General features: G+C 39.5%; 1 protein-coding gene across 1 annotated transcript in view; it reads left to right on the top strand.

Annotated features, from left to right (window-relative positions):
• Window positions 1-26,178, top strand: part of DNER (delta/notch like EGF repeat containing) — a 381,990-nt gene that overhangs the window by 217,760 nt on the left and 138,052 nt on the right. Inside the window, exon 6 of the mRNA XM_021924059.2 lies at window positions 7,453-7,606. Coding sequence (XP_021779751.2) covers window positions 7,453-7,606 — 154 coding nt within the window. The remainder of the gene's footprint in view (window positions 1-7,452; window positions 7,607-26,178) is intronic.

Here is a 26,178-nt window from a genome sequence, read left to right as displayed (position 1 = left end):
GCCTGAAGTTCCCAGGTCTGTTCATGAGCGATTAGGTGCTTTATGTTTAAGAGGTACTTTCAACCACCAGATAGGATAGTTTTTACTGGATCCTGACACCTTATTTGAATAAATTCAGGAGTAGTCTCAGATTACAGGAACTTACAATCAGTGAACCAAAGGGACAGTCAGTAATGTAGAGCTAATGAAGGCAGCCTGACAGCAAGGGAGGAGGTAGAAAAACCACAGAAATCTGGAGTGAGAACTAAAATGCCACCTTTGCCAGGGTTATTTGAGAGTTATCAACTCATTAGCTAGAGTTTTGACCTAGCAGATGCCCTTAAGGTGAAGGGCCTCCCCACATACATCTTCTGAACCCGAGGCCATCACAGTAATGAGGGGACAGTATGCAGCTGTGAATGACAAAGGATTTGGAATTAGACAATATGAGTTCAAGCCTTGACCTTCTGCTTGCCAGCTGGGACACCTGACATAATTTACCTGACCTCTTTTTTGAGTCTGTTCTCAATTCTTAAGACAGATCTGGTAATAACCACCTGACAGACGTGGTGAAGGTTAATGCAATAATTTCACTGAAGCAAGCTTTATAAACAATGAAATTCAATGTCTAGTCAGCTGGGCTTTTTATGTTCATACCGATGTCACTGGTATATATAAAAAAGACAAGTATATTTTCTGTATATGTTCTTTAAGGGAGAAAGTAAAATAGAATTATAAGTTCTGATCCATAAAGCAAGAAATATAGCTGCTGAGAAGACTTATCTCACTGGAATGATTTCTTCACCAATAAGTAGACTTTACTGAGAGAGGTAAAATGACAGAGAATAAGACCGAAAGGGTGGATTGGGGCCAGACTGTCAGGGGCCTTGAGTGCTGTGTTAGGGGTTTAGATTTATTTGTGATATTTGGCTCTATACTACATAAAGTGTTGAAATAGAAAAATGCCAAAAAAGTCAGAATCAGGGAATACATACATTAGAAGTCTATATGCAAGTTAGAAAGGAGAAATAGTCATGTAGTCATAGAGCCCTATATAGTTGTTAAAGCTAAACTTCAACTAGACCCTGAGCTTACAGCAGCCCAAATAAAAAAGAAAAAAAAAAGAGTAATCACATGATTTGCATCGTTCTTGAGGATGAAACCTCAGTTCTAAAGACTAGCAAAACTGTGGCACTTAAATCAGTGAATTTTCTTGGGTAAGAGTTCGTAAATGGTGCACGAAGTGATATGTGGTATATAATGTTCTCAACAATATCCTCATAGTAGGTGTGATACTAGGTTTAACAGGGATGTTTCTGATGTTACTTTTCTTTTCTTTCTTTCTTTTTTTTTTTTTTTTGAGACAGAGGTTCACTCTTGTTGCCCAGGCTGGAGTGCAATGGCGTGATCTCAGCTCACCGCAACCTCTGCCTCCCAGGTTCAAGCGATTCTCCTGCCTCAGCCTCCCTAGTAGCTGGGATTACAGGCATGTGCCACCACGCCTGGCTAATTTTGTATTTTTAGTAGAGACAGGGTTTCTCCATGTTGGTCAGTCTGGTCTCGAACTCCCGACCTCAAGTGATCCACCCTCCTTGGCCTCCCGAAGTGTTGGGATTAGAGGTGTGAGCCACTGCGCCTGATCTAGGGATGTTTCTTATAGGGCTCTTCAATATTTAATTGAGAATGTAAGGTGAAATGACAACTCAGTGAAAGCAGTTCTGCCAAAGGAACAAGAGAATATGGTCCAAGATTCAGTTTTCTGATGGTTGGACTCGATTTAGGTGTAGAAAGCTTGACTATGTGGAGGAAGGGTTGAATTCTACCTGGGTACAATTCTTCAAAGACCTTGGTCTTCCCAACTAGACTTTGATTGTGGTAAAGGCCTATTTACACCTCATTGTCACTCTCTGTCTGCTCCTATCAATTTACACTTCTTTATAGCACTTACACAATGTGACAGGAAACTATATATATTTATTGTCCCTCTAGGATGTTATCTGACATGGAACATGTCCTTTTCTTCCACTAGAATGGGGACTGTGTCCTTTCAACCTTCACTGCATCTCTAGTATGCACAATATTGCTGGACATATGGCAGAGTTCAAAAAACGTGTGTTTTGAATGAATGGAATTAATGAATACATGTTGGACAATATCCAGTTTAGGTTAAATTATCTGGTAAGAGCCAGTTATTGTATAATGCTGAGTAAAGATACCTCTCGTGCTTGGAAGATCACCTAAGGTGGTAGGACTGACATCATCATGTGAAAATGGAAGACTCAGACATAATTTCCCCGAATAAATAACTATGCAGCTTCTGCTTTGAGATGGCTGTGGGATTACTTACCTTCAGGGTCTGGGTGTTATCTGAAGAAAACAAACTATTGTAATCAAACAAGGTAATTTAACGTAAAGCAGCATTACTATGTGCAATGCATTTTCAGGTCTGTTTTGGCACAAGAACAATCTTTTCCAAAATTTTATACTGAGCCAGAGTTCTTACAGTAGCCTATAAAGCCTACATCAGGCTTTCTCAAGCTCAGCACCACTGACATTTGGGACTGGATAGTTTTTTGCTGTGGGACCTGCCCTGTTCATTGTAAGGTGTTTAGCAGCACCCCTGAACTCTATCCGCCAGAGGCCAGTAGCAAGCCCCCAGCTGTGACAACCAAAAAGTATGTCAAGACATTGCCAAATGTCTTCTGGGAAGTAATATGGTCCCTAGTTGAAAACCACCATCCCACCTGATTTTACTGCGCACCCAGTGACCTCTCATGTTACACTGTTCTCTCTGTTATTTGCTATACTCTAGCCACACTAGTTTCTGGATCTTTCTTGAGCATGTGAGGCATGGTCCACTTTGAAGTCTTTGCACTGGCTGTTCCCCTTACCTGGAATATCTTTCCTCGGATGCCTCTGTGGTCACTCTGCACCTCCAGCAAGTCCTGGCCCTGTTGTCACTTTCTCTGTACATCCTGTTTTAAATTGTATCCTTCATAACAGCCCTTCCACTTCTGTTCCCTGTCTCCGTTTTCCCCATGCCATTTACTGTACCATTTTCTATAATTTACTATACCATTTTCTCATTCATTTTGTTCATTGTCAGTCAACCCTGCTAGAATATAAACCCCAGGAGAGGGTCTTGTTACTTCTGTGACCCTCAGCTCTTAGGACGGTGCCTGGCACATAGTATGTGCTTAATGCACATTTGTTGAAAGGATAAATAAGTGAATGCATGTGTGATTGGTTTTTTTTAACTGAGAAGTTTCCTTATTAATTTTTTTTCTTTTTTTATTGAGACGCAGTCTCATTCTGTCACCAGGTTGGAGTGCAGTGGTGCGATCTCGGCTCACTGCAACCTCTGCCTCTCAGGTTCGAGCGATTCTTCTGCCTCAGCCTCCTGAGTGGATGGGACTATAGCCATGTGCCACCATGCCCAGCTAATTTTTTTGTATTTTTAGTAGAGACGGGGTTTCACCATGTTGGCCAGGATGGTCTCCATCTCTTGACCTTGTGATCCACCCACCTCGACCTCCCAAAATGCTGGGATTAGAGGGGTGAGCCACTGTGCCCAGGCTTTTCTTGCTTTCTTTCTTTTGTTTTTTTTTTTTTTAGAGACAATGTCCCATTCTGTTACCCAGGCTGGAGTGCAGTGGCATGATCATAGCTCACTACAACCTTGAATTCCTGGGGTCATGCAGTTGTCTTCACTCAGCTTCCCAAGTAGCAGGCACTGCATCTTCCCACAACTGACCGACTGGGAACGTTTCATAAATGTACAAATGGCATATTTGACTTCAAGCTGTTGAGGAAAATTGAGATTCTTTATTGGGTTTTTAAATTAATCTCTGAGGGTCACTGTTCATTTTACTTGAAAAGTACATTTCCATGTACTTATATAATACTTTTATAAGGAAGTATCTTTCTGTAATTTAGCTAAGCTGCTAATTTTAAGTAAGTTTATTTTGTCCCTTATGCTGGTGGAGTTAACTGGACTTAGATTAGTGATTAGTGATATCACAGGCAATGAGTTAAACTTCAGTGGTCAAACACGGTTCTTCACAAAAGATGTGCTAACATAGTTTCCTATAATAAACATTCATGATCTCTTACAAGTCAACAGTCTTAAAACTATCAAAACAAACTTTTTAATATTATAGGAAAGCTCTTTGTTCTTAGAAAATAGACAGAGAGAAATCTAACTTTATGGATGTTATGATCGAGAATATACAAATATTTAACTGAAATTTTATGGTCATGAATATGTTAAACATTTGTTAACCTCTTTCCTCATCTATCAATCAAAATTTAAGAATCAATTTTGTGTTTTACTTTCTCAAAAGCAATTGTTTCAACAGTTTCTTCAGGTTTCTTTCAAGGCTCCTGCTTGCAATAAAGCAAAACAAAATGGATAACTTCTGTTTTATCTCTAAATTCAATCAAAGCTAACTTGAAGAGGCTGGGTGCGGTGGCTCACGCCTGTAATCTCAGCACTTTGGGAGGCCGAGGCGAGAGGATAACCCTGAGGTCAGGAGTTCGAGACCAGCCTGGCCAACATGGTGAAACCCTGTCTCTACTAAAAAATATAAAAAATTAACTGGCCATGGTGGCAGGAGCTTGTAATCCCAGCTACTTGGGAGGCTGAAGCGTGAGAATCGCTTGCACCCAGGAGGTAGAGGTTGCAGTGAGCTGAGATCATGCCACTGTACTCCAACCTGGGTGACAGAGTGAGACTCTGTCTCAAAAAAAAAAAAAAAAAAAAAAAAAGCTACCTTGAGGATATTTGATTTGGGGCTTTTAATAATTTCTTTCCATAAGCAGCATAGTTTCCGTGGAACGCACTAGATGAATTACATGCTAAATGTATCCCTCAAATAATCAAGCAAATTTATCTGCAGTATGGAATGTCTGGATACAAACCAAGTAAATTTTAGAGGACAGCTGCCAAGACCAATGACATATAGTAATTTGTCATGATTTGGAGGCCTGCTTTGGGACTGTATGCACTGGGCGTGCACTGCATTGACATTTCAAAGGTGGCCACAAATCTTCCGACGCACAGAGAGCTCCAAACAGGACTCACGCACATGTCAAATATGTACTCTCTCATGCATCTGAGCAAGGACAAGATTGTCCTTAGAAGATAGTTCTAAAAAAAGGAGTTTCCTGTTAAAAAAAAAAAAAAACCTTTCTGACAGCTTGTCTTAGCTTCCAGCTACAAATACAAAAGGGAAAAACTCAAAACACGATGAAAAAACAGATAGATCCTCATTTTATTGCTAGAATGAAGAGGGAATTTCCATTTACCACAAAGAGGTGAGAGATGATAGAAATAGAAGGCAGAAAATATAGCTCCAGCTTAAGAAGAAAGGCTATTTTTTTTTAAAAAAAAATTCTAATTGCTTTAGCTTCTAAGATATCATTGAAGAATGTATTATTAAACTAAAGGAGACTTGATTATGTGGATTACAATAACCTGTCATATTCCCTTACCAAAAAACCATATTCTATTAACAGAAGAAAGGCACCTATATAACATTTGGCAGTTTGGTTGAGCTAAATGTCATATCCTATTGTCTGGTGTCTTGGCTGGTTTCTGAGGGGTCTGCACACTTCTTTGTCAGTCACTTGTTGTGAGGGACATCCTCCTATGCAGTGTAAAACATGATCTCATGTGCAAGGGACAGCTTTTTCTTAGAAAAGAAGTCTGTTGGGGAAAGAGGGTGAAGGGAGAGTGAAATGGAAGGCAGTAGAAGTGTAACTATTAATAGAAGCCAGCCATATTAAAACCATTTTGCATAATGACTTCAGTGGGTGTTCCTTCCAGGAGCATAAGGTTGAATCAGTACTAGGAAATCTAGCTATTGAATTCATGTCATAATAGGTCACAGATGAAAACAATAGATCATTTCTATAGGAGCTAAAATGGCATTTGATAAAATTTCACAGTCATTCCAACAATCTAGTTAGTGGTAAATTCTACCAACATCCCCTTAAGGTCAAAATTATTCTGGAAGAGCTGCCAACGTAACCTTGAGAACTGGAGAAGAAAGAATGACATTATTACTATTTGCAATTGCTCTGAACTTCTTGTTATTATTTGGTCTTGTGTCATATAGAAAACCTGGAAATCAACTAAAAACTCTGACCTGTACTGAAAGCTCAGTGTGATAACTGGAAACAAAACCCTAGTATTCTATTCCTGAGTGATAATTACTAGCAAGTATCATGGGTATTAACAAGAATAGGATGAAGAAGATATCTCATTATCAATAGCTACAAAAACATAAATATTCAGGAGTAAATTTATCAAGAAATGTGCAGGAGCTATGAAACTTGATTGAGAGACAAAAACATATTAAAGAGAAGAATGAATAATCCTTTTCTCTTTGAGGGGAAGGCAGGCAGTGGGTTGTGCTTATAGGGGTACTGTGTGGAGATCCTGAGTTGACAGTGCTTGGAGAAGAGAAGAGGAGAGAGTCTTTTCCTAAGATCGGCAGCAGGAGGCTGAGGCCAGGGAGAGGCAGGGAGGGTGAGGGGCCAATGGCTGGGGAATGGTAGAGACTGAACACCTGCCCCATGTGCCGGGCTTGGAGATGAGCTGGGGAAGGGACTTTTGTCTGTTTTGTTTAGATTTTCTTAAGTAGTAAGATCTGCTAATGTCATTGTCCTTTGCCTCTCCTCCTCTCTTCCTCATAAAAATCTTCTGTAATGATCTATATTACTTTGCGTAGGCTTTGGGGACAGATTTGTGGTTTATTTCAGACATGCCACTACCCCCAGGCTGGCATTAAGAAGGGGAAAGAAACCCAGTTTTTTTTTGTATTTTACAACTATCTCAGAAATGAAGCTTCGAGTCAAATTCCATTCTCTGTGTCTGAGTTATGGTCTTTTACTAAGATAATGTTAATATCATAAGCTATACAAAATGGTTACTTCAATTATACTCCTTTTATTTTCCCTTGTACTCAGATAATCCGCATGGCTGTACATTGAGGCCGGTTGAAGGAGTGATTTGGTGCATTTTCTCAGTGCTCTGAAAGGATGCTCTGGGTTGGACATTTGATGACATTTTTGTTACAAGTGCTATCTCTGTTGAAGGATTTTAGTTGGTTGGAGTGACATCTAATTTAATGGCTGTAGGACAATCTATCTGCTCTAGCAAAATTGCCATTTCCATGTCTGGTCAGCAAAACTTCAATTTTAGTGTAAAACAAGTTCATTTCATTTCTATTTTAGGAAGATTGAAAATGACGGGGATAAATATGAACAAATAATAGAAAAATGTGTTTGAGATTAGACTGTAAGACTATTTTTCTTAAAGCTAGGATTTCAACTAGATTATGACATACGTGATTTGATTAGATTGCTGATTATGAAAAGGAAGTGGTTCTTTTGAACTTTGAGTCTCACAGCCAAAGCACACTGTTGAGAGGCGCCAGGTAACAGACACTGTGTTTTTTTGTGTTTTAGGCAACTTTTTCCTGTACCTGTGAGGAGCAGTACGTGGGTACTTTCTGTGAAGAATACGATGCTTGCCAGAGGAAACCTTGCCAGAACAACGCGAGCTGTATTGATGCAAATGAAAAGCAAGATGGGAACAATTTCACCTGTGTTTGCCTTCCCGGTACGATATATACTCATGGTTCAGTTATTAGGTGTATATCTGTACAACATGCACTTCTCTCTCTCTTTTTTTTATTTCCATAGGTTTTTGGGGAACAGGTGGTATTTGGTTACATGAGTAAGTGCTTTAGTGGTGGTTTGTGAGGTTTCGGTGCACTCATCACCCAAGCAGTGTACACTGAACCCGATTTGTGGTCTTTCATTCCTCATCCCCTTCTCACCCTTCCCCCTGAGTCCCCAAAGTTCATTGTATCATTCATATACCTTTGCATCCTCATAGCTTAGCTCCCATTTATGAGTGAGAACATATAATGTTTAGTTTTCCATTCCTGAGTTACTTCTCTTAGAGTAATATTATCCAGTCCCATCCAGGTTGCTGTGAATGCCATTAATTAATTAATTATTATTATTATTTTTTGAGACAGAGTCTCACTCTGTTTCCCAGCCTGGAATGCAATGGTGTGATCTCGGCTCACTGCAACCTCTGCCTCCTGGGCTCCAGCGATTCTCCTGCCTCAGCCTCTCAAGTAGCTGGGATTACAGGCATGCGCCACCACACCCAGCTAATTTTTGTGTTTTTAGTAGAGATGGGGTTTCATCATGTTGGCTAGGCTGGTCTTGAACTTCTGACCTCGGGTGATTCACCTGCCTCCACCTCCCAAAATGCTGGAATTACAGGCATGAGACACTTTGCCCAGCCTAATTCGTCCCTTTTTATGGCTAAGTAGTATTCCATTGTGTGTCCTTGTTTCTTTATCCACTCGTTGATTGATGGGCATTTGAGCTGGTTCCACATTTTCAGCATACACTTCTTAGTTAAGGATGGTGAAACAATGCTTTGCGCAGCTGTTGAACAAGGCAGCTTCAAGATCTCATTTGGTTCTATCAGTCTCTGCTTTATGTAATCAGGGAATGGAAGAAGAAAGTTCACATGGAGCTACACAATATGTCCCTTGGCTTTCTGCCATTAGAGTGCTTCCGTTTCAGCATTACCCCATTTTTGTTCTGGAAAAATAATATTCCTCGTCCAATAGAGGCTTGGATATTTTAAAAACAATTCCACAAGCATATACTGAGTGTGGGCTGGCACTGTGCAGGGTGATTATGTTAAGTAACTGAAGAAAACCCAGGATAAACCACAAAAGTCACCAATTCTTCCTGTTTATATTAATTTCCTTTTGTTCATGCACATTCGTTAGTTCAAGTTCCTGCTACCTCATTCTCCACAATGGGAAGTTTTTCACATTTCTTGATTAATGTGGTGTGTTCTTGGATGTTACATGAGACTTAGAAATCCTCAGAGCACATCGAGGGTCTCTAGGGAGAATGCAGTGGACAGTGTGCCTGTAGACTTCATGCTCTGACAATCATCTTAATTGACTTACTGCTCAGCCAACTTGATTACAAACCCTTCAGGAGCAGGAATGACATTTTACCAGGGAATGTTTTGACACAGCTATTTTGATGCATCTTCAAAGCAAACACCAAGTTGTTCTTGTTTTGTTATAAAATAATGTGCAAAAACTGACATCATCTTTCCTCTTTCCATCCTATTCTCTTGCCAGCTTCTGACACTGGGTGGGGATTCAGGATAAGGTAGGAGTTGGAGGGTGAAAAAAGGGATGGAACGAAGTGGGCATTGGGGTTATTAAGTACTCATTGTAAGAAACAAGAGTGCAAACATAGTCGAAATTTGTAAAAGTGAAATTCATTCACTTATCTATTCCCACCTAAACTTTATCAAATCCTAGGGATAGGTTAATATTTTAGTATATTCTTTCATTGTGTGAGAGTGTGTGTGTGTGTGTCTGTGTGTAGGTCAGAGTGTGTGTATTTCTCTTGCAGGCCAGATGATTAAGTATTCTTCTACATGTTTTTAAAAAGTGATATGATCCCTGTTGTTCTGTAACTTGCCTTTTTTCAGTGTGTATTTGGCAGTAGATCACAGACATCGTACCAAGTCAGTTCGTATGGAGTCACCTCATTCGTTTTAACATTTACGTGGTGTCCCCAAATTTTTATCTCCAGGTCAGACTCCCCTCCAGACCTACTTACTTGACAACCTACATGGCATCTCCATTTAGGTGTCCCAGGACACCCTAAGCTCAGTCATCTCCAAGCTGACCTCATCGTGCTCCCAGCCCGACACAGCTCGTCTTCCAGCATTCCATCCATTTCTAGAAACCAGACATCTGAAGTCATCCTAGGTGCCTCCCTCTCCCGCCCTCTTTGTATGTTTTCCACCTCCAATGCTCTCCATTTTACCACCTAGAGAATTCTCAAATCCTCACCCTCTGCAGGCCCACTGCCAACACTTTCAGGCCAGTGGCCTTTGCCCCTTGCCTGTGCCGCTGAGATGGCCTCCTGCTGTTCCTCCAACAATTCTTGACCCTGCTGCATACTAGAGCCAGGGTTCTCATGTCCAAGTGAGCATCGGCCTTTGTCTCATCCATGCCCAGACCCTCCATTCCCCACATGGCAGCAGGGGATCCCTTCCCAGTGAGATTCTGATGCAGTTGCTTGTCTGTGTAAACTTCTTTTTCACATTGCTCTTTGAACAGAGATTGAAATCCTCGGCCTCATTGTGCTCCAGCATATCTCTTTTGCCTGCTTTTCCAGCCCTATCTCACCCCCATGTCTCCCTTGCCCTGGTTTCAGCCACCTTGACCTTTTACCTCTGTAATAACTTGACCTCTCATCTGCCACAAGATCCACCCTCTCATCCTTGTGCTTGGACAATACTTCCTCCCTGTCTGCTTTTTGCTTGGTTAACTAGTCCCAGATCTCTGTTGTTTCAGGCCTCTATTAAATGCCCCTTTTCTCAGGAAGTCTTGGCTGAAGGCTTCAAGATAAGTCTCTCTCCATTTTTCTCTTCTATAGTCCCGTGTTCCTTCCTTCACAGTACTGTCTGTTTTCAGTGTACATTTGTGTGTGTGACTCTTTGATTACTACCTGTCTTCCCTTTTTTATTTTATATTTTATTTTATTTTGAGACAGAGTCTTCCTTTTGTTGTCCGGATTGGAATGCAGTGGCATGATCTTGGCTCACTGCAACTTCTGTCTTCCGGGTTCAAGTGATTCTCCTGCTTCAGCCCTCCTAAGTAGCGGGAATTACAGGAGCCCGCTACCACACCTGGGTGATTTTTGTATTTTTAGTAGAGACAGGGTTTCACCATGATGGCCAGGCTGGTCTCAAACTCCTGACCTCAGGTGATCCACCCACCTTGGCCTCCCAAAGTCCTGGAATTACAGGACTGAGCCACTGCACCTGGCCTGTCTTCCCTTTTTTAAAGGATGGTTAAGCCACATGAGGGCAGGGCCTGGATCAGTTTTGTTCATGATTGTCTTCCACAGTGTTTGACAAATTGTGGACACTCAGTCAATGTGTTAATGAGATGAATTAATGAAAGAGTATAAATATATACAGATATTTGAAGCTATTCCTCTATTGATGAATCTTTTAGATGGTTGCAATTTCTCTTTTGGAAGTAATGTTAAACAAATGAAGATCCTTTTACAAATAGTCTCAATCAGAGCTGGCAAGTGGAGGTTTGATATTTTATCTGGGTTTGTTCTCAAAGAGGTTTCATTTTTTTAAAAAGGATTTTATGTGCACAGAATTGAATTGATGCTAATACTTGGTTTGTGGCACTCTCCGATCTTGTTCATGCATAGCCTGTTTTTACATATTTACTAAGCACCAGTGAAACCACCACCAAAAACAGAAGTTGTTTCTGAAAACTAACCTGATAGCCTCCTCCTTTATTCATCCCTTCACCTCTCCTTTCCCTCCAGAGATAACAACCACCCTGAATCTTGAGTTGATCAGTTCTTTGTTTTCTTTTCTTTTTTGTTTTTGTTTTTGGAGATGGAGTCTTGCTCTGTTGCCCAGGCTGGAGTGCAGTGGAATGATCTTGGCTCACTGCAAGCTCTACCTCCTGGGTTCACGCCATTCTCCTGCCTCAGCCTCCTGAGTAGCTGGGACTACAGGTGCCTGCCACCACACCCGGCTAATTTTTTTGTATTTTTAGTAGAGACAGGGTTTCACTGTGGTAGCCAGGATGGTCTCGATCTCCTGACCTCTTGATCTGCCCACCTCGACCTCCCAAAGTGCTGGGATTACAGGGGTGAGCCACTGCACCCGGCCTGTTTTCCTTTTTAATCATTTTAATATTTACATGTTTTTATAGAAACATTTATTTTTAATTCTTTTAAAATTTATAAAAATGGTATCATGCATGATTCATGTTATGGTATCATGCATGCAATTCTCTGGTACTTACTTTTTCACTTAATACTATTATTACTAAGACACCCATAGCGTTGGAGTTGACTGCCATATAGAATTCGATTCTATGAACAGGGACAGATATGCATTCTTGTATGTCTTCTGTTGTGTATGTGCTTGAGGTTTTTAAGGTATATACCTGGAAGTAAAACTGTGGAACATAAAATATGTAATTGACCAATTATAGGATGTCATATCTAACTGTTTTTTCCAAGTGTTGCACTAATATCTACTTACATGTGCAGTATATAAGAGAGTTTGTAGACTCACATCTTCTTCAACATTTGGTAGTGTCAGAATTTTTAATGCTTGCCAACTGGATAGGTATAAAAAGGTAACTCATTATGGCCTCTGTAGTCTGCTGAACACTAATAATGCTGAACTCCTCTTCATATGTTTATTTGCCATTATCTGCGCGTCTATGCACACTCTTCTTGATTTGTTAGAATTCTTTATTTTTGATACTAATAATTTGTTATACAAATTGTAAATATGTTCTTCAAGCTTGTAACTTGTCTTTTGACTTCAAGGGCTCTTTTGGGGAATAGACATTATAATTTTCAAACTTTACTTTTCTGGTTAATATATTTATGTCCAGTTTAAGAAAATGTTTCCCTTCATGAAGATCTAAAGGATATTAACCTGTGTTTTCCACTAAACATCTACGATTTTTGTTTTATAGCAAAGTCTTTAATCAATATGAATTTGATATACTATATATATATAGTATGAAATAGGGATCCAATTTCCTGTTTTATAATTTTATTTTTAATCTTCAGAAATATACCATTTCTATAAATACATAGTATACGATACTTTATAATGTGTCCCTATTTCTTCAAAGCTACAGATAGAATTTGGAATAACTAAATAGCTGTGTATTTTAAATTGTGCCTATCATCTTCTCAGCATTTCTGCACTGTCATGGTTGAACCATTGATTTGAAATTTCCAGAAACGTAATTAATTATTTTTGTTTGTTAATAGGAAAAAGAATTTTACTGTTACCATCTAAGGTGATTTAATGTCTCCAATGCTAATATCACATTATAGCACATGTAGGCATATAGGAATCTCCTTGGGCCTTCTAATAACAACAGTAACAATACTAGAAGTATAGTCATGTACCGCCACCATGATGGACCACATACTGACAGTCAGTGATGAACCACATAAACAATGGTGTGCCATAAGATTACAATGCTTTTGATGGTAACTTTTCTATGTTTAGATATGTTTAGACATGCATAAACAATGATGTGCCATAAGATTACAATGCTGTGTTTTAATGGTAACTTTTGTATGTTTCGATAAGTTTAGACACACAAATACCTATCATTGTGTTGCAATTGCCTACAGTATTCAGTATAATAACACGTACAGATTTGTAGCCCAGGAGCAATAGGCTATCCTGTCTAGCCTAGGTGTGTAGTAGGCTGTATCATCTAGGTTTGTGTAAGTATATTCCATTATGTTAGCATAATGATGAAATCACCTAACGACACATTCCTTAGAACATATCCCCATCATTAAGCAATACATGATTGTAATACTTTGACTTTCAGTTGACACCAAGACCATAGCATTGTTTTACTACAAGTATATGAACTTTGATAATTGTGCTTAGACTCCTGGTATGGTTTGGCTCTGTGTCCCCAGCCAAATCTCACCTTGAATTGTAATAATCCCCATGTGTCAAGGGTGGGACGAGGTGGAGATAATTAACTCAGGGGGCAGTTTCCCCCATGTTGTTCTTGTGATAGTAAAGTCATTACAAGATTTAATGGTTTGATAATGGTTTTGCTCAGTTCTCAGTCTTCTCTTTCCTGCCACCATGTAAAGAAGGACATGTTTGCTTACTTTTCCACCATAATTGTAAGTTTCTTGAGGCCTCCCCAGCCCTGTGGAACTGTGAGTCAATTAAACCTCTTTCCTTTATAAATTACCCAGTTTTGGGTATTTCTTCATAGCAGCATGAGACCTGACTAATACAACTCCGAAACAGTTTGGTCGTTGCTGGTAAATTCATCAGAATTGTGCTGGAACCCAAGAGATGGCAAATTGATCTGGATTCACAGAACAGTCATCTTTTATGTCTTCTGTTAAAACAACAAAACTGTTTTATAGCCCCACACTTGTAAATAACAGCAAATTCTGGTTTAAGTAAGCTGCTTTCTGACAATAGTGCTACCATTTTCTGAATATTGCAGATTGAAAACTCCCATTTTCATGAAATAATATGAAACTAGATATAGGAGCCTTTATGCATTGGTCACAGTTTAAACAAGGATCAAAAATAATATTTTTTACATTGTCATTTACATCATATTATTTTATTTTCTGAGGTTCTTGAAACATGTGTAATTTGCTTAGAGTTAGTTTTCCATTTGAGAAAAGTCCTCCCTGTGAAAGATCTTTCTTGTTTAATATAATTTTAAGGCAGCCGTAGAACCATAGCAGCAATTTAAAATAATGCATTTCTGCTCTCCTTGAATCTGTAGCTCTCCTGTCATCTGTCTCACCTTCCAGTTCGCCCAAAGGTCACCCCTGCCTCCATCAGGGTCTCTCTGACTCCCAACTACTTTTCTTCATTGCATTTTCACAGAGATGGGTCCAGGGGAACCCCCCCCCCCCCACCCCTGGCTCTGCTCTTTTTTATGCTTTAGCACAAATCCTGATCGGGGTAGAAGAGATTTGGGATATGTTATCTTGGCATCACAACTCCCTCTTTGCTCATCTATCTGATGACTTGTTCTTGAGTTTCCTTAAGAAGGTTTCTTCTTTGCCAGTTCCAGTTCCCTGCAGGAACCCCCATTCCCATAGGTTTCTCTCTCTCTTTTAGCTTAGCTTCTAGTGCTGCTTTTTTATTGTAGCCAACACACACACACACACACACACACACAGCAACGCATAATCCTCAAGCCTCAGTGGCTTCCAAGCCAAGGTTAATTTTTGCTTGTGTCATAGTCTGATGAGGGCACTCAGCCTCTAGGCAGTGACTCAGGGTTCCGGGTGCCTTCATGTTGGGAAGATACCATCCTCAAGAAGTGGTCTTCACAGTTGCTGCTGAAGGCAAAGGAACAGCTGGAGAGTCCTATGTAATGTTCTTGGGGCAGTGCCTAGTAGAATCTGCTATCCCTTCCACCACATGCCATTTGCCAGAATTTAGGCCCTTATTCCCTAAAGTCACTGACTAGGAAGAGGAAAGAACATGGGGAACACGTCTTGTCCATGCCATGCCAGGTGCAAGAACCAGTAGCTGTTGGGGCTGGGATTTGAACCCAGGTCCTTCTGCAGGATTATTGATCCTCTTACTATACTGTTTTTCCGTGTTTGCAACTATGTGGTGTGCTGAGTACTTTCCTGTCACAAATGCATGATTTAAGATGATGTAATCCCTCCAGCATTTTCATGTCAAAAGATCTTATTATAATAAAATAAATATTAGGCAATTTTGTCTAAAAAAGCGGGGCTGATGCTTAAAGGGGAGTTTACTAATGAGTTTAGTTCTGAACATCTTTTTTTTGTTGTTCCTCACTTTATTCTAAAGGATATTACAGGGCCGGGCGTGGTGGCTCACGCCTGTAATGCTAGCACTTTGGGAGGCCGAGGCAAGCAGATCACCTGAAGTCAGGAGCTTGAGACTAGCCTGGTCAACATGGTAAAACCCTCTCTCTACTAAAAATACAAAAATTAGCCAGGCATGGTGGCTGGTGTCTGTAATCCTAGTTACTTGGGAGGCTGAGGCAGGAGAATCGCTTGAACCCAGGAGGCAGAGGTTGCAGTGAGCCAAGATCACGCCACTGCACTCCAGCCTGGGCAACAGAGTGAGACACCACCTCAAAAAAAAAAAAATAAATAAAAATAAATAAAAAATAAATAAAGGATATTACAAAGGATATAGATGAAGAGATGCATAGGGCATCGATATATGTATGTGACTGGGTGTGTGTACACTCGTGTGTGCGTGCAACACACATGCACACACACACATCACCACAAGCCATCTCCTGGTTTTCAAACACAGATCAGTTACATCAAAAGAATACACAACTCAGCTGGGCACGGTAGTTCATGTCTGTAATCTCAGCACTTTGGGAGGCCAAGGTGGGCAGATCACTTGAACCCAGGAGTTTGAGACCAGCCTGGGCAACATGGCAAAACCCCACCTCTACAAACAACTCAAAAGTTAGCTGGGCATGGTGGTGTGCGTCTGTAGTACCAGCTACTCGGGAGACTGAGATGGGAGGATTGCTTGAGCCCAGGAGGTAGAGGTTGCAGTGAGCTGAGATAGTGCTACTATACTTCAACCCAGGTAACAGAGTGAGATGCTGTCTCAAAACAAACAATCAAACAAACAACAAAAAATATATATAACTCAAAAGATACCTCCACATTACTGGAATCCTATTCAGTCATTAGTTATCACTCCAGTCCATCATACTGCATGAATGTCTCCCAAGCTGTGGCCACTGGGTTTGCAGGTTTCCTTTTTATCTCATTGGGTTCCAAAAGCAGGAGTGGTCTTGGCACACATGTATTGTACCCTTTAAGGCATCTGTTATAATTGAGCTGAAACAATGTCGTCTCTTGGTCTGAGACTCTTTCGAGATGATAGTACCTCCCATTTATTTATTCCTTTACCCTTGGCTACTATTTCTCCTTTTTTTCTATTTGTTGTTCATTTTTACTCAACTTTTCCACCTCTGGAAGGGACATTCGGTTTGGTCACCGTGCTGGTCCAGACTGCTGCTAACAATGCTAATCTAGCAAGGGCCTCCCCTCAGTCTATTCCCATTCATGTAGGGTAAGGTTACATAGGCTCTGAACTAGTGAGCCATTTTTACCACCCAGGCAATATAGCTGTACACTCTTCGCCCCAGTTTTGCCAGTTGGGGTCAAAGCATAACCAATCCCCATTAGGTCCTTAGGAATTCTGACATAAGGTTTAAAAACATAGTTACAGTTTTCTGTTTAGAAATCATCCCTGCTTCCAGTACTTGCAGTTGCAGCCCTAGTACAAGGACCATTGTATCAGGTAGAGGAGGAAAAATAATTATTTGGGGGGTAACTTGGGAAAGAAAGAAAAAATTATAGTTGTTATACCAGTGTACTCTCTACCTTGGCAAGAATTGCTTAATCATACCAGCATTCTTTCCATCCCCTCTCCCCAAGATCAGCCAGAGGAAAAAAAATCTAATGGGGACGCCCCGTTAATCCCATTCATATTCAGTGTAAGCACACAGCTGCGAAGCCAGGTAAGCCAGCCCTGCCTGCCTTCTGCCTGTTTCAGAAACCATTGTTTCAATTACCGGTCCTCTTTCTCTATCAAACTATCACTCTGAGGAGGATATCTCTGCCCATTGTTGGACATTGTGGGCTGTACAGTGTGTTCGCTGGTCTGAAAAAATGATCACCATCTAAATCCATGTAATATCTTCTGTTTCTTGTTTTTTGTTTTGTTATGGCACTCTGAGTGTGTTCATCCTCCGCGGGGTAAACAAAGCCCAGTCCAGAGTCAGCGTCTATTCCCTTTAAGACCTATTTGTAGCTCCCCAGTCTGCCAGCATCAGTCCCACTCACCAGTTATGTTCAGGGCTTTCTTTCCCCACAGAGAATCTGCCTCATAGCCATCAGCAGTCTCTGTCTCTCTTATTGACAAACAGTACAGTTTTGGCATTATGTGCCCAAGGAGGGTGCAAGAGGAACGTGTCTAGATTGATCCCATCTCTGCGCTGCTGCAGTGCCCCTATATCCGGTATCCACCCCTTTCATGGACTCAGGTGAGCACCTCATGGGAGCATCCATAGATATCTGTTTGTTGATTCCAGTCACCTTCTGAACCTGGAAGGGAGTTCTTCTGATGGACACTGACGAGTTCTACTTTAATGCACCCCTCAAATCTTCACAGGGCCATGCTCCATGTGGGTTTCTTTTTGATAGGACAGGTTTCCACTGCCCTCTTGCCTGAGTGTATGGCCAGACCATTGGTCACTGCCCAGGAAGTCAGTAAAAACCCAAACACAGGGGCTTCCACCACTGTTAGTTCTTCCATTACTCTTAGAAAAACAGCATGTAATTCAGCCTACTGAGCAGATCAGCTTTTACCTTCTTTGATCAAAGCAGCAGCTTTCCAAACAGGATATTGTCCATTCATTTGCAACTACTGTCTGTAAGCCAGGCCGCTCCTTGTTGGTCAACTGCGAGCTGCTGGACATCCTTGGACCAATTATTTTTCCATAGGAAAACTGCATTTTCTTTGTGGATTAACTATTTATAATTAATTAATATCGATTAATTAACCTCTGAAGCACCACATACATACACAAAAACCTTCATACAGAGGGGAGTGTATCTTCCTTTTGAAAATGTATCCCACTGTGCTCTGATTATTACGAGTTTGATCATGCAAAATTATTTTGTTTGATGAATGAATTAATTCAAGCTGTGTTGTTGTCACCAGAGGACAAAAACTCTCAGCAAAGTCTTCACAGGAGCATTGTTGTCTTGACACAATGCTTATTTCTCTTGAGAGGAGAACGTTTCTTGGTAATGGAAAATATTTTCAGCAAAGAATCTGCACCTCCAAATTTGTTAATATTTTTGATGTTTTTGCTTTAATTTCTATGTCAAGTGTCAGTACAAGAAATTTTTTTTTTTTTTTAGTTATGGGCAATCTAGAAATGCATAAATATGGCAGATTGGGTTTTGAGTTGGTTTAGTAATAAACATTTTTCTTTAGTTTTCTTTCTTTTCCTTTTTTTTTTTTTTAACCTCACATGCTTATCATTTCTTTGTGGTGAGAACACTTAAAATACACTTTCTTAGCAATTTTTAGGGACATAATACATTGTGACTATACAATAGATCTCTGGAAGCATTCCTCCTGAGATTTTGTATCCTTTGACCAACCTAGGTACTCTTTTAAATCTCTCCAATCTTGTCTTCACCTCCTCCCACCCTTCTGGTAATCACCATTCTCTCTACTTCTATGAGTTTGCCTATTTTAGATTCATCATATAGGTGGTATCACACAGCATCGGTCCTTCTGTGTCTGGCTTATTTCCCTTAGCACAGTGTCCTCCAGGTTGATTCATGTTGTTGCAGATGACAGAATTTTCTTCTTTTGAAAACCAAACATCGTATGTTTTCACTTATAAGTGGGAGCTAAGCTATGAGGACACAAAGGCATATGAATGATACAATGGACTTTGGGGACTCGGCGGAAAGGGTGTGAGGGGTGTGAGGGATAAAAGACTGCAAATTGGGTACGGTGTATACTGTTCGGGTGATAGGTGCATCAAAATCTTACATATCACCACTAAATAACTTACTCATGTAACCATACACAATCTGTTCCCCGAAAACCTATGGAAATTAAAAAAGGCCAAGTAGTATTTTATTGTGTATATATACACCACATTTTCTTTATTCACTCACCTGTTGATGGACACTTAGACTGAATCCATGTCTTGACTATTTGTAAATATTGCTACAATGAACATGATAGTGCAAATATCACCTCGAAATAGTGATTTCAATTCCTTTGGCTATATATCCAGTAGTGAGATTGCCACATCATACAGTAGTTTTATTTTAGTTTTTTGAGGAACCTAAATACTGTTTTTCATAATAGTTACACTAATTTGTATTCCCAACAGTGTTCCAGAGTCCCTTTTTCTCCACATCCTCACCAACACATGTTATCTTTTGTCTTTTTGATAATAGCCATTCTGACAGGTGTGACTTGATATCTCATCGTGGTTTTAATTTACACTTCCCTGATGATCAGTGATGTTGAGCCTTGTTTCATATACTTGTTGGCCATTTGTATGTCTTTCTTTAGAAAGTCTATTCAGGGCTGGGCATGGTGGCTCACGCCTGTAATCCTAGCACTTTGAGAGGCCGAGAAGGGCAGATCATGAGGTCAGGAGATCAAGACCATCCTGGCTAACATGGTGAAACCTGGTCTCTACTAAAAATACAAAAAATTAGTTGGGCATGGTGGCACACACCTGTAGTCCCAGCTACTTAGGAGGCTGAGGCAGGAGAATCGCTTGAACCTGGGAGGCAGAGTTTGCAGTGAGCCGAGATTGTGCCACTGCACTCCAGCCTGGGAGACAGAGAGAGAAAAAAAAGTAAGTCTGTTCAGGTTTTTTGCCCGTTTTTAAAATTGGCTCATTTGTTTCATTGCTATTGAGTTGTTTGAATACCTTATATATTTAGAATAGTAATTCTTTATCAGATGTATGGTTTGCTAGTATTTTCTCTTATTCTGTAGGTTGTATTTTCACTCCATTGATTGCTTCTTTTGCCATGCAGAAGCTTTTTAGTTTGATGTAATCCCGTTTGTCTATTTTTGCTTTTGTTGCCTGTGCTTTTGGGGTTATCTGCAAAAAAATCATTGCACAGACCAATGTCACAGAGCTCTTCTATTTTTTTTCTGTTTAACAGTTTCAGATCTGATATTTAAGGATTTTTAAATTGATGTTTTGCATATGATGTGAGATCAGAGTCCAATTTCATTCTTCTGCATGTGGATGCCCAGTTTTCTCACCACCATTTATTTTAAAGACTGACTGTTCCCCATTTTTAAATTTCTTTCTCTTTTTTTTTTTTTTTTTTTTGAGACAAAGTCTTTCTGTGTTGCCCAGGCTGGAGTGCAGTGGCATGATCTCAGCTCACTGCAACCTCCGCCTCCTGGGTTCAAGTGATTCTTCTGCCTCAGACTCCTGAGTAGCTGGGACTATAGGCACCCACCACAACGCCCAGTTAATTTTTGTGTTTTTAATAGAGACAGGGTTTCACCATATTGGCCAGGCTGGTCTCAAACTCCTGACCTCAGGTAATCTGCCTGCCTTGGCCTCCCAAAGTGCTGGGATTACAGGTGTGAACCGCTGCACCCGGCCCCATTCCCCATTTTATGTTCTTGGCATCATTGTTGAAAATCAAGTGACTGTAAAAGCATAGATTTATTTGTAAGCTCTCTGTTGTGTGCCATTAGTATGCATCTGTTTTCATGCCAGCACCATGCTGTTTTGATTGCTATAGTTTTGTAGTATGTTTTGAAATTAGGTAGTATAATCCCTCCTGCTTTGCTCTTTCCACTCAAGATTGATGTTAGCTATTTGGAGTCTTTCATGGTTCCATACAAATTTTAGAATTTTTTTAAAAATTTCTGTGGAAAATGTCACTGGAATTTTTGTAGGAATTTCATTGAATCTGTAGATTGCTTTAGATAAAATGGACATTTTAACAATATTAACTCTTCCCGTCCATGAACACAGGATATCTTTCCATGTATTTTTGTCTTCTTCAATTTTTTTATCAGAATTTTATAGTTTTAAATTTACAGATATTTCCCCTACTTGGTTTAATGTATTTCTAAGTATTTTATTTTGTAGTTACTATAAAGAAAACTGTTTACTTCATTTATTTTTTAGGTAGGTCGTTGTTAGTGTACAGAAATGCTACCACATTTTGTATGTTGATTTCATATCCTGCACATTTACTGAACTCATTTATTAATTGTAGCAGTCCTTTTATGGGGTTTTAAATAATTTCTATATATAAGGTCATGTCATCAGCAAACAGTCTAACTTCGTCCTTTCTGATTTGGATGCCTTTTATTTCTTTTTCTTGCCTAATTGCTCTGGCTAGTATATTAAGTTATATGTTCAATAGAAGTGGTGAGAGTGGGCCACTCATTTCTGATCTTAGAGGAAAATCTTTCAACTGTTTACTACTGAGTATGATGTTAGATTTGGGCTTGTCATATATGGCCTTTATTGTGTTGAGGTACATTCCTTCTATACCTAGTTTGTTAAGAGTTTTTATCATGAAAGAATGCTAAGTTTGGTCAAATGCTTTTTCTGCATCTATTGAGATGATGATGTGGTTTTTGCCCTTCATTATTTTAAAGTAATATATCTTACTTATTGATTTGCATATATTGATACTTCCTTGCATCCCATGGATAAATCCCACTTGATTGTGTGAACGATTCTATTAAATTCAGTTTGCTAGTGTTTGAGAATTTTTTCTTCTGTGTTCATCAGGGATATTGACCTGTAATTTTCTTTTGTCATAATGTCCTTATCTGGCTTTGGTATCAGGGTAATGCTGGCCTTCTCTTCCGTGTTTTAGAAGAGTTTGAGAAAAATTGGTATTAGTTCTTTAAATAATTAATACAAGTTGGCAGTGAAGCCATCAGTTCTTGAATTTTTCTTTGATGGGAGACTTTTTTATTACTGGCTCATTCTTTTACTCATTCTTGGTCTGTTCACATTTTATATTTCTTCATGATTCAGTCTTGATAGATTGTATGTTTCTAGAAATTTATGTATTTGTTCTTGGTTATCCAATTTGTTGATATATTATTGGTTATAGTGTTAGAGTAATTCTTTGTGTTATGATATAACAAATCCTTTGTATCTCTGTGGTATCAGTTGTAGTGTCCCCTCTTTCATTTCTGTTTTTATTTAGTTAAGTCTTCTCTTTTACTTTGTTAGTCTAGCTAAAGTTTTGCTGACTTTGTTTATCTTAAAAAAAAAAAAACCCATTAGTTTTGTTGATTTTTTTTCCTATTGTTTTTCTAGTTTCTATTTTATTTATTTCTGATCAGATCTTCATTATTTCCTTCCTTATATTAACTTTGGGCTTAGTTTGTTCTTTGTCTAGCTTCTTTAGATGTAACATTGGGTTGTTTATTTGAGATCTTTCTTCTTTTTTGATGTAGTTATGTATTGTTACATCCTTTCCTCTTAGAACTGCTTTAACTGCATCCTATTAGTTTTGGTATGTTGTGTTTCCATTTTTGTTTGTTTCAAGATATTTTTACATTTTTCTTTTGACTTATTCTTTGACTTACTGGTTGTTCAAGAGCATGTTGCTTAATTTTCATGTATTTGTAAATTTTCTAAAATTCCTCCTGTTATCAGTTTCTACTTTCATATCATTGTAATATGAAAATATTATTGATGCAATTTCAGTCTTCTTAAATTTGGTAGACTTGTCTTGTGAGCTAACATATGGTCTTTTCTGGAGAATGCTCCATGTGGCTTGAGAAGAATGTATATGCTGCTGCTGTTGGGTGGAATGCTCTGTATATAGCTGTTAGGTCCATTTGGCCTGAAGTACAGTCCTGCTCTGGTGTTTTCTTATTGATTTTCTGTCTGGATAGTCTGTCTATTTTTGAAAATGGGGTATTGAAGTCCTCTGCTATTGTGTTGCAGTTTAACTCTTCCTTCAGATATATTAATATTTGCCTTATATATGTAGAGGCTCTGAAGTTGGGTACATATATAATTATAATTGTTATATCCTTTTATTGAATTGACCCCTTTGTCATTATATAATGACCATCTTTGCCTCTTTTTACAGTTTTTGACTTAAATTCTATTTTATTTTATTTAAGTATAGCTATCCCTGCTCTCTTTTGGTTTCCACTTGCATGGTATGTCTTTTTACATACCCTTACTTTGAATCTATGTGTATCCTTAAAAGTGAAGTGAGTCTCTTGTAGGCAGCATATAATTAGGACTTAAAAAATTCATGCATCCACTCTATGTCTTCTGCCTGGAAAATTAATCCATGTACATTCAAAGTAATTATTGATAAGTAAGGACTTACTACTCTCTTTTTGTTTATAGTTGCTCTTTTAGTTCTCATTTTGATTCTTAATATAATTGCTTGGAAGCAGGAGGTGATCTTTTAACTTACAAATTTTAATGAAGTCATATACATATTTTCACAATATGAAATGGATTATAGATTTTGATCAGTAAAGTTTCTGTTTTGAAAGGAAAATTTTAATGAAGTGTAATTGATATTTTTCTTGAAACTTTCTCACAATACTTTCAAAAAGAAAGGGATTGTCATCAGCATCACTTACTGCAAGAAAATCAAAGAGGAGATTATTAAACTTAGTAACAAAGTTTTTCAAGCCACTGGTGGGTTTCCATTACATTGACCTGACGTAAGTTACCTCAGAAACTTTGAGGTCCCTTTAAAAGACTATAAAGACAGGAGCAAGAAGAGTAACTAAGAGGTACCAAACACTCTGTAGGGCAATACTGTGACTAGAGCTGTCACATCCTCATAGTTTACATGTGGCCAATAAGTTATTAGACTGACCACCTACCTCAGTCTACCAGGTGAAACTGGTTGGCAGTGATGAGCTGAACAGGAGGTAGACATGATGTGAGAATGAGTGAGCAGCAAATACAGATTGCTCTAAAAATAAATTTAGTGGAAAAATTAATATGAGGACCAGAATCAAAGAAAGGTCTCTGTGATGGTTTATTTTATGTGTGAACTTGACTGGGCCAGAGGGTGCCCAGACGTTTGGTCAAACATTATTCTGGGTGTGTCTATGAGGATGTCTCTAGATAAGATTAACATTTGAATTGGTAGACTAAGTAAGTAATATTACCCTTCCTAATGTGGGTGGGCCTAGGTTGAGGACCTGAGTAGAACAAACAGGCTGAGTAAGAGGGAATTCCTCCTGCCTGACTGCCTTGAGCTGGGACATTGGTCTTCTCTTGCCTTCCAACTTCAGTGGAAACGTTGACCCTTCTTGGGTCTCAAGCCTGCTAGCTTTCAGACAGCAACTTACACCATCTCTCCTGGTTCTTAGGTCTTTAGACTCAGACTGGAATTGCATCATTGGCTTTCCTTAGTCTCCAGCTTGCTGACTATAGATATGGGGAATTCTCAGCCTCCATGATCATATGAACCAATGCCTTATAATAAATCTCTTTATATATCTCTCCTATTGGTTCTATTATAAAGTGACAAAAACCTTGGCTGAGCTACATTCTAGTATTTTGTGAAAGATAGAATTTGTTAGTGATGAAATTATATATATAGCTGAATAGATTTCCAAGCAAAGTGTAGAAAGGCTGGATCCTCTTGAATACTCAAGTAAAATATAAAAGGAGAAAGAAGAATTGAAAAGGAAATTGTTAAGCCAAAACGGATCAGAACTTGAAGATTTGGAAAATTCTGTCTGTCTATATTGCAAAAAATGGGAAAGTTGTTCTGAAGAAAATACTTAAGGTTATGGCTGAGGAACCATTTGATAAAGAGATCATGGATATGATTCATGGGTTTAATCAGCAATCTCAGCAGAAGTCAGGAATTGAGATGGGATTTTACCATCAACGACACTGTCAGTTTGAACTAAAGGGGACAGAGAAAGTAGAGGTGGAATGAAGGAAGGCTGTCAGACTTCTTGGAATCTCTAGGACTGGAATATAGAGCTATTCAGCTGTGAACATGAGCTGCTGTTCAAGGAAAGGGAAAGATGGCCCCAAAGGAGAGTCAGAGATCAGCAGGGCTGTAACTCCCACCACAGAGACAGTATAATCCCACCTCTACTCCAGGTCTGGGGACAAGGCTTCCTTCTTGGTTTCTAAGGGTAGGATAGCCTCCCAGATTTCAAGGGGCCTGAATGACTCCGCCCAGTGTCTCTGGGGCAGGGCTGCCCTGCAAAACTGTGGGGTGACACTGCCACAGCAGGGGCCTGGAAGGCACAGCATCAAACCAAAGAGAATTGCTCTTGAGCAGTTACATTCTGATGGATTTTGCCTTGCTAGAGTTTTAGACTTGCTTGGGGCTTGTCACCTGTTCTTTCCTTCCCAATTCTTCCTTTTGGAATAGGAATATCAATCCTACACCTGTCCCACCATTGTATTTGGAAACATGTAACTTGTCTGGTTTCACGGGTTCAGTGTGGAGAGGAATTTTGCCTCAGGATAAATCACACTTTGAGTTTCATTCATATCTGATTTAGATGGTACACGGATGAGACTTAGGACTTTGGATTTCAGGTGTTACGCTAGAATGAGTTAAGACATTTGGGGCTGTTGGGAAGGAATGAATGTATTTTGTGTGTGAGAAGAACATACATTTTGGAGGGTCAGAGGTAGAATGCTGTGGGCTGAATTGTGCCCCATTAAAATTGGGCTTTATTCTTCATTTGTTTCCCATGGAGTCCTAATATCATACTATTCGATTCAGAACAAGGTTCCTGGAGAGGTTCCTGTAACTTATTGCCTGAAGTTACACGAACCCTAAGTGCCAGAGTCAGGTACAAACCTGGTACTGTCTGCCCTGGAATCTAGACCCTTATCTGTTTCACTTGGCCACAGCTTCTGAGCCAGCAGTTTAAATCCTGCTGCCACTCTTACCCTTTTCTAGCTGGGCTCCTTGGGAGGATTGCACAACCTCTCTGGGCCTGCTTCTTCATCTCTGCAAAGAGATGAGAACAACCCTCATCATGGC

Source organism: Papio anubis, chromosome 10, assembly GCF_008728515.1.
Source record: "Papio anubis isolate 15944 chromosome 10, Panubis1.0, whole genome shotgun sequence".
NCBI classification, from domain to species: Eukaryota; Metazoa; Chordata; class Mammalia; order Primates; family Cercopithecidae; genus Papio; species Papio anubis.
This window is presented reverse-complemented; position numbering and strand designations above follow the sequence as displayed.